Raw genomic sequence first — 13205 nt, forward strand, 5'->3', positions numbered from 1 at the left:
TAAAACGCCGATGACGTTGTGACTTACCTCTCCTAGATGAGAGTCTCCCAAGGGTCCTTTAGTCTCTGTGTTGGCAATGATCACCTTCACTCCGGGGAGGATCTACAACAGCAGACAGCCATAATATCTCAAAGCTTTATCAAAAAGAAACCCTTATGCAGCGTAAGGTCATAGTCATTTGTAGTGTTTTCGTTTGTTTACATGGTGACATACCTTCCCAGACTCCATCAGTGGCAAGCTGTGTGGCGACCCTCTCTCTACCAAGCGAACCCTAAAGAAATAAAAGGACAAAATGAGCAATTTCATAGCTCCATTTTTATTCCATTTCTTGACAATTACTACAAAAAAAACCAGTCAAAACAGTTCAATTCAAGATTTGAAGAATGTATTCATATGCTATGAAATGATGTACCAGCATTATAATTACACAGTGTATAAGACTGTCTCGACAGTCTGTCAGGTGACAGAAGTCCACCCTGACATCTCAAAGACAACTCTTTATTGTCCGTGGTCAGTCCACAGCCGCAGCAGCGCCCCCTACCTGTCGTGTCGTAGAGCTCTCATGTCAACGTAAACGGTAGTGGGGTCTGGTCCGGCCGTGCCCTGGAGGAAAACAAGCAGAGAGCAACATGAGTTGATAATGTCACTCTTACAACCCTGACAGGAATGCTGTATGTTGAGTGGAGGGGAGGTGGAAGCTACTTATGATACAACTGTTTCATACAAAGGGGGGGGGGGCGCAGCCAGAAGCCAACCAGCCGGGCTACGATAGTTAAGACTTCCCGAAACTCAACCATGTAGTCACAGACATTGTAAGTACCAGCACAGTTAAATCCAGCTGCTCTAATGCTGCCAGTTTGTTTTCATACAAGTGTACGATGGGGGGAGCCTCCAAAAATTATAAATGAACTGCAGTTCATTTCCTTCACATGTTTATCTTCTGTGACAAAAAGAATGCACCCCAATGTCTGAACATTTCTAACTGAGCACCATTTGTTTTGATTAAACGCCAATAGCTTCGCCATGCAACTGAATTCTAATTGAGCCATTTCTGAATTTTGGATTCTGGTCGTCAGATATTGATTCCTTCTGCTTTAGGATTTGGCATCATCACTACTCAACACAAGACATCCCTCGTTTTCCAGTGCGTAGCCAGAGCACAAGCGAGCACCGAGTCGCCAAATGGTCATCTGGGAACTCAAAGCCAAACACAGAGCAGCGGATTCAGTTTGTTTAACAAAACTCAGTCCAGACATTAGTCTTTGTCAAACAAATAAAATGAATCTCTCTCACTAAATGACTACTAGTGTGAAAGAAAAGGCAATATAAAAACATAATATATTTTATAGAAATAACTAAATAATCAATTAATTAATCTACCCACTACAACTCACGCAAAAATGAAGTGTGGTAAAACAAAAACACATTGTGGAATAAAAATCATATTGTTTGACATGACATTCCTAAATGAACTTAATCAGAGCAGAGTTCATGCTGCTAGGTCATAGCATGATGTAGTAGCACATCACATATAACCTCTTAAAGCAGTGGTTGAGAGCCAGCCGGTACAGTCAAGACTCAGGCTAAAATTAGTAGCGGTGAAGTAAAGCTCAAGCTTGTCAGAGATAAACCAAAAAAACAAAAAAACAAGAGAAAATCTGTGAATGAAGGTTAAGTGTGTTCAAAAAAAAAAATCATGCAAGATTAACAAACACTCACATATACAAACACACAAACATACATACACACACACACACACACACACCCAGCAGCAGCCAAATGAATAAACAGCAACTCTTATCCTACGGTTACCTGCTCAGCCAGTTTCCCTAACCTGTTGGGCTGACGGGACAATGCAGGACAGATAAATAAAGATACATATTTATATACTTGGATCCACACACACACACACACACACACACACACACACACACACACACACACACACACACACACACACACACACACACACAAACAAAAACTCCAGGGATAGGAATAAACAAATGAAACAGAACATCAAAGGGCCACAAAAGAAAAGAAAAATGTCAGACTGAGAAGCAACTCAGTGCATGGTGTTTTTGTCATCTATGAAATATAAAGCTTAATACATTTCCCTCCACCTCAAATTAGTTGGTAAAAAAAAGAAGAAAACATATTTTTTTAGTAAGCCACTTGCATCAACACCAATAGTCACTCAGCTGCCAATCCTGTGTTTTTCAAGGATTTCTTGGATGTTTATCAGTATGGTTTAGAATCATAGTCAGTTTTCCCCCTAAAACATCGACCGCATGGACTCTGGACCTCTCCAATCCATCTCCTCCTCCTCCTCCTCCTCTTCCTCCTCACCCTCTTCATGCTTCACCAGCAGCTTACCTGCAAACAGATAGCCACATTCACCCTGCAGCCAAAGGTGGTGCTGACGGCGCGCGGTGAAAGCCCCAAGTCCTTGAAGATCTTTGAGAAGGTCTGAGTGAGAGCTATGCGGGGCCTCTCCTCTGCTACCACCATGCACGTACGCACACAAGACAGGTTCACGTTCCGCAACTGGAGATGGGAAAAAAAGAAGTTCGATCAGCAGAAACTAAAAACTTAAAAAATAAATAAATATGTGTGAAAACACTGCGATTATATTAATGATGTCACATTCTTTCTCAATTTGCAAAGGCAACTGTGGGTGCATGTAAACTAAATGGATATATTCATATAATATAACTTTTTTATTAGATTTGATTCTACTCATTAAACCAGAGACATGATTCATTAAAACAAATCCCAGTCTCAAGTGCTGCAGACACTAATCAGCACACAGATACAGGGGAGTGTTTCAGCCCTCAGGACCCCGACTATGTGTTGATAGTCACAGCGCTGTAGCAAGAGCTCCTCAGGGAAATGGAAGAAAATAATTGAAGAGAAACCCTTAAATTTTCTGGAAGAAAATGCTGTAGTTTGTTGTTCCCTCAGTGACACCACTCAACACCTGAAGAGACAAACTGACCCGCAGTGCTTCCGTCTGTGAACCCAGGCCCTTGGTGCACATCTCCATGACTGAATACGAGCAGAAGGTGACTCGCACTTTGTACTGGCTGACCGCCGCAAGCCACAGCGACGCGTTGCTCTCCAGCTCCAGAGGGGGAACCAGGATTGACTGGTGGCCCGAGTACACACTGAAACCAGAAACATAGAGGCAGACAGAGAGGCTGAGTGGGACGGTAAAAAAAAAAGGCTCCACTCGAGAATAACTTCATGTTTCTTCTACCTGCACAGGTCAGGTCATTCATTTGTTCAGAGATGCTGGTTTACCTGCACAGGCACCAGAGAGCGAAGCCCAGGCCGCAGTAGGGGTCCAGACAGATGGCGATCTGCCGGGAAGGGTAGAGCTCACACTGCAGTTTGATGGAGCGACACAAGGCACTGGTGGCAGTGTGAGACATCTAGAGGAGGTGATGTGACACACAGAGACAAGACTGATGCATCAAAACTGGTTTCTTAGGTGAAATTCAACTTAAAAACAACTCCATCAGCTTTTGGGGATCCATTATATTACTGACAGGAACCTCAACAGTGTGTGAATGGTTGCTTGATGCTCAGAACTTTCTGCATCCAAAATGTCCCTGTTGCCCAGTAAAACAAACCACTCTTTGGATAAACTACAGACAGAGGATGTGGATTTAGATGTGCTGAGTTTTACCCAATTTACAGCTTTGATTTTGTTACGCGTTAGCTTGTAATGACAGCAACCATGTTGTTGCTATATTGACGAACTCTATCTGAAAGACTGGTAGCATCCCAACATGATCGCTACATCCCATTAAGAACCCAAGTGGCTCATGTGAGTCCTTCTACATTCAACTTACTTTGACTCCTGCTAAAATGCCTGTTGTGGACACACTGAAGTCCAGGTAAGCTAACATCTCCGGGGTCGGGGGCTTGTACATCTGGGAACTCTTCTTCCTGGGGAGGTCGTCTGAATGATGAACAGAGGGAGATGAGGAAGAGCTTGAAGCAGGCATGGAAATCCCAGACCATGTTCTTTCTTTACTTAAAAATCTACTCTTTGGTGGCAACATGAGAACATAAACTGTGCTTTATATGTGTGTTTAATTCACCTGTGTCCAGCACCATGGGCCAGCTCTTGACGTCCACAGCAGCAGCAGCCTCCTTGGATTTAAGCAGCTTCATTATTGCTTGAGTGGTCAGGATACACACCGATTTACTGACCTTAAAACACACAAACACTGCAGTATTAGTACATGTATATTACATCACTTCAATTCACACAATTTGCATCTCTAACAGAGCAGAGCTGACTTTGTCTACAATTCAAACTATACCGTCACCAGGTTTAATGATTGTTATAACTGTGCAGAGAGGGATTACATTTGCATTATCAGCAGGACAGCTGACTCTTTGTTACCTCAACAATCATCTTGACGGTGGGCAGCGTGGTCGCCAGGTTCTGGGGGTGGGGGGGTCTGACAGTGACTGGCACACAGCCAGCGTACAGGCAGCCATAGAAAGTGGCAATCAGGTCGATTCCTACACATAAATGTTTATACATTCAGTCATTAGCATTTAGCACTTTGTAACTGATGAAATGACAGTAGAAAAAGCATTACAATAATATTAAGAACTCTATCGAGTCTCTTCTGGTGTGTGATTATGATTAACAGACACAGCTGTGACATTAAAGAACAGAACTGACCTGGTGGGTAGACGAGTGCTACATGGTCTCCAGTGTTGAGGCGTCCCATCAGTGTTGCAGCCACCCGCTCTGCCCGCTTGTGCAGCTGTAGACAGGAAGCTGTACTAGCCACCGTGCCCTGAGGAGCAAAAGGTAAGAACATTTACACTGCTATGCTAATCTTGACTTGACAGACATAAAAGTTGTAAGTTCAAGAAAATGGCTAGTCTTCATTATCCTTATGATTCATCAACCAGTAGAGATTTCTATCAAGCTTCCACTTTAATATCTAGTAAGTTTCAAGGAAATTAACTGTATCACAATACACATTGCCATGCCAAAACTAATTTCTACATACAATGACAAAAAGGCAGTACCTTAGCATTGAGAACAAGGAACAGAGGATGGTCTGGAGTGGCCTGAGCTCTCCATTGCAGCACATCTTGTATGTACAGGAACTAGAGGGGAGAGAGACACACACGTTTAACTACAGATAATAACAAACAGCAAAGAACACAAACTGAGACAATGATCAATCACCACACAAACAATGTAGAATTAATAGAGCAGGGTGGCACAAGGTGGGTTTTTGTAATGAAGGGATGACAGATGTGTGAGAAGCTTAAAAGAGTAACGGGTGCAATACATGATGGAAGTGGTATCTAAATTACACAACACCTGCGTTCATATAGATAGCTTAGTCAGCAGGTAGGGAAGACCATGTCCTCTCCTCCATACCTCCAGTATGGATCCTTACCTGTGTCTGCAGTGTAAGTGAGGAGGGGATGAGTGGGTGAAATGAGGATGACTCTCTACCTTACGTGCCTGGTCATTGTCCTCGAGTTGGGCCACGTCTCTCCCACAGGCCTGTGCTATCCTCTTGCCTGCCACCAGGTTGCCCACTATCATAGAAGCAGGACCGACCTCTGTCAAACACAACCACATTCAGTGAAATTAGGTCTTACATTCATATCGAGATACGATTTGTTTTTCGAAACTCGATCCATGCTGGGACATCTGGTGGTGTACCTGGCTGTTTTTGTCTGGGCTTGGGCAGGTTGGTGACGCATGTGTGAGGGCACATGAGGACGTTGCAGGGGTGCAGGGCGCCCTCCAGGAAGCGCTGTTTGGTCTCAGATATATGGATGCCGCCCAGAGGAGCCTTAGGAAGCGTGTTGGCAGGCACCAGAGCCAGGCAGTACACCCCGACCTGGTGGATGCTGTCTATGGCCTGGAAACATGCAAAAAAAACAGAGGAGAGCTGGAGATTAGCAAAGTTGTCAAATCAAGCAGAGGAAGTTGTTTTAATTTTCGTGGCCCAGTTTTGTATTTTTTAGATTGTGATGTGTAGGCCAGGACATCTCTGCAGCATGACACACATTTTGCCAACAAATATTGGGCCTGCCAGTTGGCAATTGAGATAAAATTTTGATTACTTGTTCAGCCTTTAATCTAACAAATTATTAAGAAAGTTTGAAGGTATTTCTTAAGTTAGTTTTTATAGGGAACTGACATAAAAACCAATGATGATTTTCCTTTAACGTAGAATCTATCTAAAGCCTTGTGACGTGCTGTAGAAAGTAAGAAGTGATGTTAACTAAACAAACCTGATTCGCATTTACTACAATAAAAATTGCAAACCTGCAGGTACTGTTCAGTTATCTGTGACCAAGTGATAAGATGTGAAAAGGGACAGTGAGCACCTGAAGGACGCGGCTCATCCACTGGAAGCTGTCTTCCTCTGAGGCGTCCGGCCTCTGCTCTGCCACAACAACGATCCTCTCGTCATGCAGCACAGACACAGAAAACACTGCTATCCTGCAACACACAACATAAAAAAAACACTGTTAAAGCTGGATTGTACTCATGCAATCAAACTGCACAGTCGCTGTTGTCCTGCAAGCAAGAGTTAGAAAACAGTGCAGATTAGACAGACTCTTCATATGAGTGATATGTAGAGAAGTGCAAAGTTTGCTTCCACTTTTACCTCCCCCTGTACACAAACTTCATGGGCTCCACCGCCAGTGCTGTGGCAACCACATCATCGGCATTGTGTCTCCGCCCACTGACCACCATCAGCCCATCCATCTTCCCCACAACAAACACAAGGCTGTCCTGGTGGGAAACACAAAGCACAGAACATTAAATGGGTCGATCTTGACATTTACCTCAATCTAAAGTACAGTGTGTATCTATACAACTAGCATGTGAGGTAACAGTACATTTAAAAATTGAAGACCTCAAAAGGTTCCTCAAATGGGAAAGAACTCTGCTTTTACCTCAGGAATAAAAACCATCAACACTTGTTGACTCATGATGTTGACTATTTTATACCCAATTTTCTCATTGTAACTACTACAGTTTAAACAACTAAAGAAATAGTTGCCATGAAAATTGTCCACTGAGAGGTCTGTGAATGATCCTGAGTGACTGAGATGTTGTTTCTGGAAAGAAACACTGCAGTTGAAAAGAAATTCAGTAAGAGTCTTTATATTTTATATTTTGTGGTTAGAGAAAAAGAAAAGAATTAACCAAAGAACAAAAGAAAGCTAAAAGGGACTGTGATAGAGCAGGGCTGGTGCTCATGGACACACTACTGCTAATGTCCACAGAATCCGCAAAAATCAACACAAAATGTTTCTTGCAGTTGCTTTTCGTAGCATGTGCTGTCCAAACTACAACATACCACAACTCATAGGTTAAACAGGATTATCTTAATGCTATAAGACAGACATCAAATTAAAGTTTAAAAAACTGCATAATAATGAGGTGGAACTTACCGGCCCCACAAAGCCAAGCAGTGAGGTCCTGGTAAATGGTCTGTCGCTGATGGGAATCCCAGATGATGTGACTGGGATGGTCTGCAAACAGACATAGCACTGTTAAAATTTGTGAATGAAGTGCAAAATCACTCTGCAGGTGGAAGTATACAAACGCATTTGCACTCTGCATGTATTTGAAATTCCAGAAATAAGACACTGACCTCAAAGATGTTCTTGGTCATGCCCGGGAGGCCGTAGTAAGCTATGCCCGTGCTACCTGAGCTCACGCAGATCTCTCCAACCTCGTCTGTCTGACAGAGATAGGGTGTCCCCTCCACCCGCACCACACAAACCAGAGCTGCAGACACAGTGAGGACAGGAGAGTGGGACATCAGGAACAACAACATTTAAAGTAGGTGTCTAGATTGGTTCTTAGATTCCTGTTTGGATTACTTATGTCTGAACTTCTAAAAAGCAAACTAACAACATAAAACGTTCAATAATTAAAAGTTAGTTAATGATTAGTTAGTTAGATTATTAGTTTATTCCAGCAAATTACAATTTTTTTATTGGAAGAATTGATGTTTTGTAATTTTGTTTTAAATGTTGTATTACAGTATAAACAAGAAGCCTTTGCGCTCCCTAATGTTCTGTTACAAACAACTCGATACCTCAACATTAGTAGACAGACATCAATGCTAATGATAACATTGTATAAGATAGTTAAAGCATTATTAATAAATAATAAGTCAACATTTAGAACGGGAAAAGTAAGAACCCTTCAGTTTAGTTTTTCTTTTCAGTAATATCCTATCAAATCTGATCTGGTCAACTCCATTTTCTGGAGACACACGGTTGTGTTAGTATCAAAATTCCATCTTTCATCTTAATCTCCAGCATTAAACCCATTTACAGCAGCAAAGTGTTAATGAGCAGCACAGCGTACTTACCTCCAGGCATGACCTGTCCCACATCCTGAACTGTAAGGACAGAGAGTTTCTCCTCCGTGTCCACACGGATCACGCTGTGGCTCAGCCCACCCATAGACAGCACCGCCTTTCCTGGAGGAGGAACACCCATTTCTGGGGGTCTGCAAGACATAGACATTATTTCAATTACACTCGTTATTAATGAACATGGAAAGACTTGCAGTTAAAGACATCTGTCACTTATTCCTCTTAGTTTCCTCTGTCTGCCTTTCTGGCAAACGAAACATATGGTGCCAGTTCTATCTTAGTTCATCAAATACAGCTTTTGTTAAACTGAGCCATCCACTGCCTTAGTATATTGTCTCCATTGCAGCAGCACTGACACCTTCAAAGGAGGCATATGGTTTTGGTAAAATATGAAAACCATGTGACTCTGTGAGATACAGTCTCTGGATCCATTAGAACATTTCCAGACTTCTCAAAGAAGGTATTTCTCATTCAAAAACTGCTCATTTAAAGCATGTGTTTTTAGTCTTCCTGTCACCCTAATCCTTCTCCATGACTAAGCTCTGCGATCAGCAAAAAGCTAAGACATCCTACACTTCGTCTCCATGTGAAAAAAAGCACAAATCTCCCTCCTGCAGTATCCAGCTAATGTTGCAAACGCAGTGGGATTTAATAGCACGGTAAGGAAAAGCGGTGGCAGGTTACTGTTGTTCTTGTACGGTGCAATAACGGCAGCTCACCTGCGGATGGCGACAGTCATGGCTTCTGAAGAGCTGGCACATGGACAGATCACCTCAGGTCGCAGCCCACGTGCCTGAAACACGTTGAGGAAGGCGTCGCAGGAGGATATCGACCCTGTGATAACGTATACATACGAACATACAGAGACAGTCAACCATATACAAGCAAACACAAACACAACAAATCAATGATAATCTCTTGTGGCTTCAGGGTCTATTGAATGAGAATCTGCAGGTGGACTCACATGGGTTAGCTCCGTCGGCTACGATGAGCATGCGCAGGGAGCTCAGGCTGATGTCTCTTTGGTCTCTCTGGGCCAGCAGAGACCAGTGCATGTCCCTCGACTTCACCACTGCAACCCTCGCTGTGCAAAAGAGACACAAAGACAAAGAGACAGGCTCGCAATATAATCACCCAATCAACATCCCTGTCATTCAGCCTGACAGCCAATCGCAGATCACGCAATCTGACAGCAAATAGAAGCATGGTCTGACTCAGTTACCAACAGGTGACTCAGCAAAGCTCGGTCTGGCTCGGACCAGAAAGGACATGCATTTTATTCAGCGCAGCGGGCCTCCTGTCCTCACCCTCCACTGGGGTAATACAACAGAGTCGAACAAACTATTGCTTCAATCCATCCTCCCCTGTCAAACGTGCAGGGAGAACAAAAACAGACTCTCTCTGAAAGTCGAACGTGGTGTTATTCAGGATTACAGATTAATTCCCTCTTCATTGGGCTGAGAGGCAACGAGAAGAGTAACGGTGAAAAGTGACAGATGCCAAGGTGGATTGATCCTCACCTTTGTATGTGTGAACCTTCTGTATCCAGGAGAGGGGGTTGACTTTCATCAGGGAGTAAGGAATGCTGATCACGTGCATCCGATTCATGACGCTCTGCCAAGAGAACAGACGAGCAACGTTTAAGCACCAAAATATGTCTGAAATGTATCATAACTACATGATGTCGCTGTAAACTAGCTGCGAGTCACGACAAGATCTTATCACTTAGTGCTAAGCGTATAAGGAAAACATTGTCTGCGCTACTGTTTCATTTTCAGGAGTTTAAACGTGTAACTGCACGTGATATGAACTGTATGTAAATTCCACAGCATGTTTTGAAACCAAATGTTTGAAAACTTGTTTGACGACATGTTAGAAGAAACAGAATACTTTAACAGGTTTCAAACTCTTGAGTTATGTTTCAGGATTATACAATAATTATTACATAACCCTCCAATTAGCTTAACCGGATGGTTCAACACCACTCACAGTAAGAACGCCGTGCCATAATCCTGCTTCTCTCTTGAAGTCCAGGACGTTGGTAATCGTCTCAGCTGCAATTAAAAAAAGAGATTTTGGTTTGAGACATTTAATCTGACATTCATATTCTGTACAAAAGCAATTGCACAACATCCAATTACTTTTAATACAAAACAAGCTCCGTAATGATGAATAAATCCTGATTGCGGCAGTATTGTATTCAGTGAAGCACCAAACTAAGTTTCAGAAACAGACCTGGAGAGACTCTAGGGGCTGCTGGTGCGTTCAGGAGTTATTTACAGCAAAACTGGGACACTGGAGGAGAGGAGGTGCCTTACGTTCTCAGAAAGAAACACAACCAGCTGAGCGGCTGCATTTATCAAACTAGACTGTAATTACACTCCGATGAGATCTGTGAGCAACGTGAAGAAAAAAATCTACAACATCATAGATTAAAAAGTAGGTTTATGGGATGAATGTGGTCTGCATTGTTGAATCTGCAGTAGAAATAAGAAGGAAATATCATAGCAACTCAAGAAAGTCAAGCCCAATGTATATGTACTCCTTTTTACATATTCCTGCATTATTATCATTACTAAATCTGGTTAAGTGGTCAGTTTCTTCCACTCGCTCTCTCGTTCTCTCTCTCTCGCACATACTATCACTATCAACTGGATGCCTTTGCTCCATGTCAGGAGAATGAATAGATGATGGAGAAGAAAGAGATCAAAATGAAGTATGGGTACTTGAGAAGTAAATGCAGTCTGTCCTCCTTACCTTCAGTGTAGCCGCAGGCCTGTGTGAGGGCGTGACAGTGGGCCAGCATGGCTGAATGAGACACTGTGATCCCCATGGTGCTTCCTTCCTTGCTGGTTTTGTACTGGACAAAGGAAACAAGGAAAAACATTTGAACAGTTTCATTCAAAAAATGAGACATGGATTATATGAAAAATTATAAAAAAACGTTTTTTAGAAGGACATCAAATGTAAATTAAAATACAACCAATCTATATTTTCTTCACTGGTTACATCAATGAAACCACACTTACCTCTATGTAAGCTATGTCATTACTGGCTTCCCGTATCGGAGGATGCCAGTCTTTCGGAGGCTTCACAACATGTTTTCCATCTGTCACAAACCACAGCAACCGTGGCCAGCCTGCAGAGATGGAGGCATGAAGTCAGTTCAAACCAAATGTAACTCTGCAGACAGACAGTCAAAATGAGAGCGTACCTTTGAAAGTGGCTACCTCCCCCGTTTGCGCTTTGGGCAAGCCTTTCTGACAGGCGTCGGTGGTTAATGCCAACGTGACGCCACAGCTGCCCAACAGAAAGCCAATCTGTTGACTCCCTGCATCCTGGGGGACCAAAGAGGATGAAAGTTCATACTGGCAAAAACTTTGGCAAACAGTGTCTGTCACACAACAATCATCAAGAGAGACACAATTCAGAACAGGAAGGCTTTGAGAAGAGATGCTCTGAGGGAATGTGGGAATTGTGTCCTGGAGAGAAAGAAGGACGATGACTGAAGAAGAAACCCCAGAGCACCGTACATCAGAGAAGCAGCAGGTAAGAACGCAGATTGACTGCTAATCACCATTAAAAACTCTACTGCGGAGCATCAAAGCCCATTCATAGCAGGAATTAAGTCGAGGATCTGACACGCATTCACTCATATTTGATTGGCTGTGCAAATTTAGCTTACAGACAAATTCACGCTGAACAAACCACACTGTGGACAAAAGCAGGAACAAATGTAAAAAGAATCAGGAGGAAAAAGGGGAGAGAAAAAGAAGCAAAAAGATTGAGAGAGAGAAAGCGAAAATGAGTCTGACTCCCAAGAACAGTTGGCCTGTGATCTAATATTTTGACTGGAACTGCAAACAAGAACAGGCATAAATATTCAGACTGTCTGACTAATGTGGGTGAATTTGGTTCGGTTTGAGCTGATGATGTGCTCGAAACTGGGATGCATCATAACAAAATTAGAACATTTAAAAAATAAAGCTGCTGCTGGGTTTGTTATCATGCAAGATGTTCTGGGAGATTGGAAGAAATCGTAGATATCTACATTGAAGCAACTGTGCACAACTTTAAACTCTCTCATTAGGGGTCAATTGTCCAGCAGGGGTCACTACTGCTCTTCAGTGTTTATGTAGAACAGTTCACACTAAACACGTCCACACATTCCCAGGAGATTGTATTTGCCTTTACCTTTCTGGTCAGCGGCACTTCGATAGGCACAGGTACCAGCTCTGCCAAGAGACAGCCGTAGAAAGCCACCATGAACATCACTGGGTCGTTGTTGGGGAAAACAAGTGCAACCTGCAGGTGTAACGCAGACACAATATGTTACAGTAGGATGCTATGCAGTTCCTGTTTTAAGTATAGGAGGCAAGGGGCATGGTGCGTAGAATCTATCAATTTCAATATTTCAAGTACGCTGACTTGATAATAATATCTTCTAGCCATCAATATTTCCTCATTTCATTTTCAACACTACTTCATGTTCAAGGAAATACAAACTAGCACTTGCTGAATATTGTTTTAGGAGTCTCAGCCAAATACCTAAAATGCAACAAGGAATGTATCATACAAGTGACCACCACTGAACACAGTTTCCTCTCATGACTTACCCTGTCGCCGGGCACGAGCAGAGGCTCATTTCTGGTACTCAGCTTGTTAAGAAGCGTGTAGGCCAGTTTCTGACTGCGGGTCCATAGTTTACCTACAGAGGTGAACGCCCAGTGTTAAATATTGAATTTGATTTAACAACCCCAGACCCCCAAATCCACATAAAAACACACCCAATAGCTGCTAATAGCA

At 42.8% G+C, this 13205-nt stretch overlaps 1 protein-coding gene across 6 annotated transcripts in view; it reads right to left on the reverse strand.

The window, feature by feature from the left end:
• dip2a (disco-interacting protein 2 homolog A) overlaps positions 1-13205 on the reverse strand; it is a 75813-nt gene that overhangs the window by 3408 nt on the left and 59200 nt on the right. For 2 of the 6 annotated variants that reach the window (XM_068703189.1, XM_068703172.1), the window contains 27 exons: positions 13016-13107; positions 12594-12704; positions 11614-11737; positions 11429-11538; positions 11157-11259; positions 10389-10453; positions 9920-10013; positions 9364-9483; positions 9119-9233; positions 8394-8533; positions 7665-7801; positions 7462-7542; positions 6669-6796; positions 6385-6499; positions 5711-5912; positions 5507-5607; positions 5059-5139; positions 4703-4820; positions 4415-4536; positions 4107-4218; positions 3855-3964; positions 3301-3431; positions 2996-3164; positions 2374-2544; positions 542-603; positions 214-271; positions 28-102 (listed from right to left, as the gene is read on the reverse strand). In XM_068703189.1, the coding sequence (XP_068559290.1) occupies positions 28-102; positions 214-271; positions 542-603; positions 2374-2544; positions 2996-3164; positions 3301-3431; positions 3855-3964; positions 4107-4218; positions 4415-4536; positions 4703-4820; positions 5059-5139; positions 5507-5607; positions 5711-5912; positions 6385-6499; positions 6669-6796; positions 7462-7542; positions 7665-7801; positions 8394-8533; positions 9119-9233; positions 9364-9483; positions 9920-10013; positions 10389-10453; positions 11157-11259; positions 11429-11538; positions 11614-11737; positions 12594-12704; positions 13016-13107 (3047 nt within the window). Of the gene's footprint in view, positions 1-27; positions 103-213; positions 272-541; positions 604-1812; positions 1843-2373; positions 2545-2995; positions 3165-3300; positions 3432-3854; positions 3965-4106; positions 4219-4414; positions 4537-4702; positions 4821-5058; positions 5140-5497; positions 5608-5710; positions 5913-6384; positions 6500-6664; positions 6797-7461; positions 7543-7664; positions 7802-8393; positions 8534-9118; positions 9234-9363; positions 9484-9919; positions 10014-10388; positions 10454-11156; positions 11260-11428; positions 11539-11613; positions 11738-12593; positions 12705-13015; positions 13108-13205 lie in introns of those variants that run through there. The other 4 variants (XM_068703162.1, XM_068703151.1, XM_068703181.1 and 1 more) reach the window with 4 other exon arrangements.

Source organism: Cebidichthys violaceus, unplaced genomic scaffold (assembly GCF_023349555.1).
Source record: "Cebidichthys violaceus isolate CVI_PGR_0920_01 unplaced genomic scaffold, fCebVio1.0.p SCAF_11, whole genome shotgun sequence".
Classification (NCBI taxonomy): domain Eukaryota; kingdom Metazoa; phylum Chordata; class Actinopteri; order Perciformes; family Stichaeidae; genus Cebidichthys; species Cebidichthys violaceus.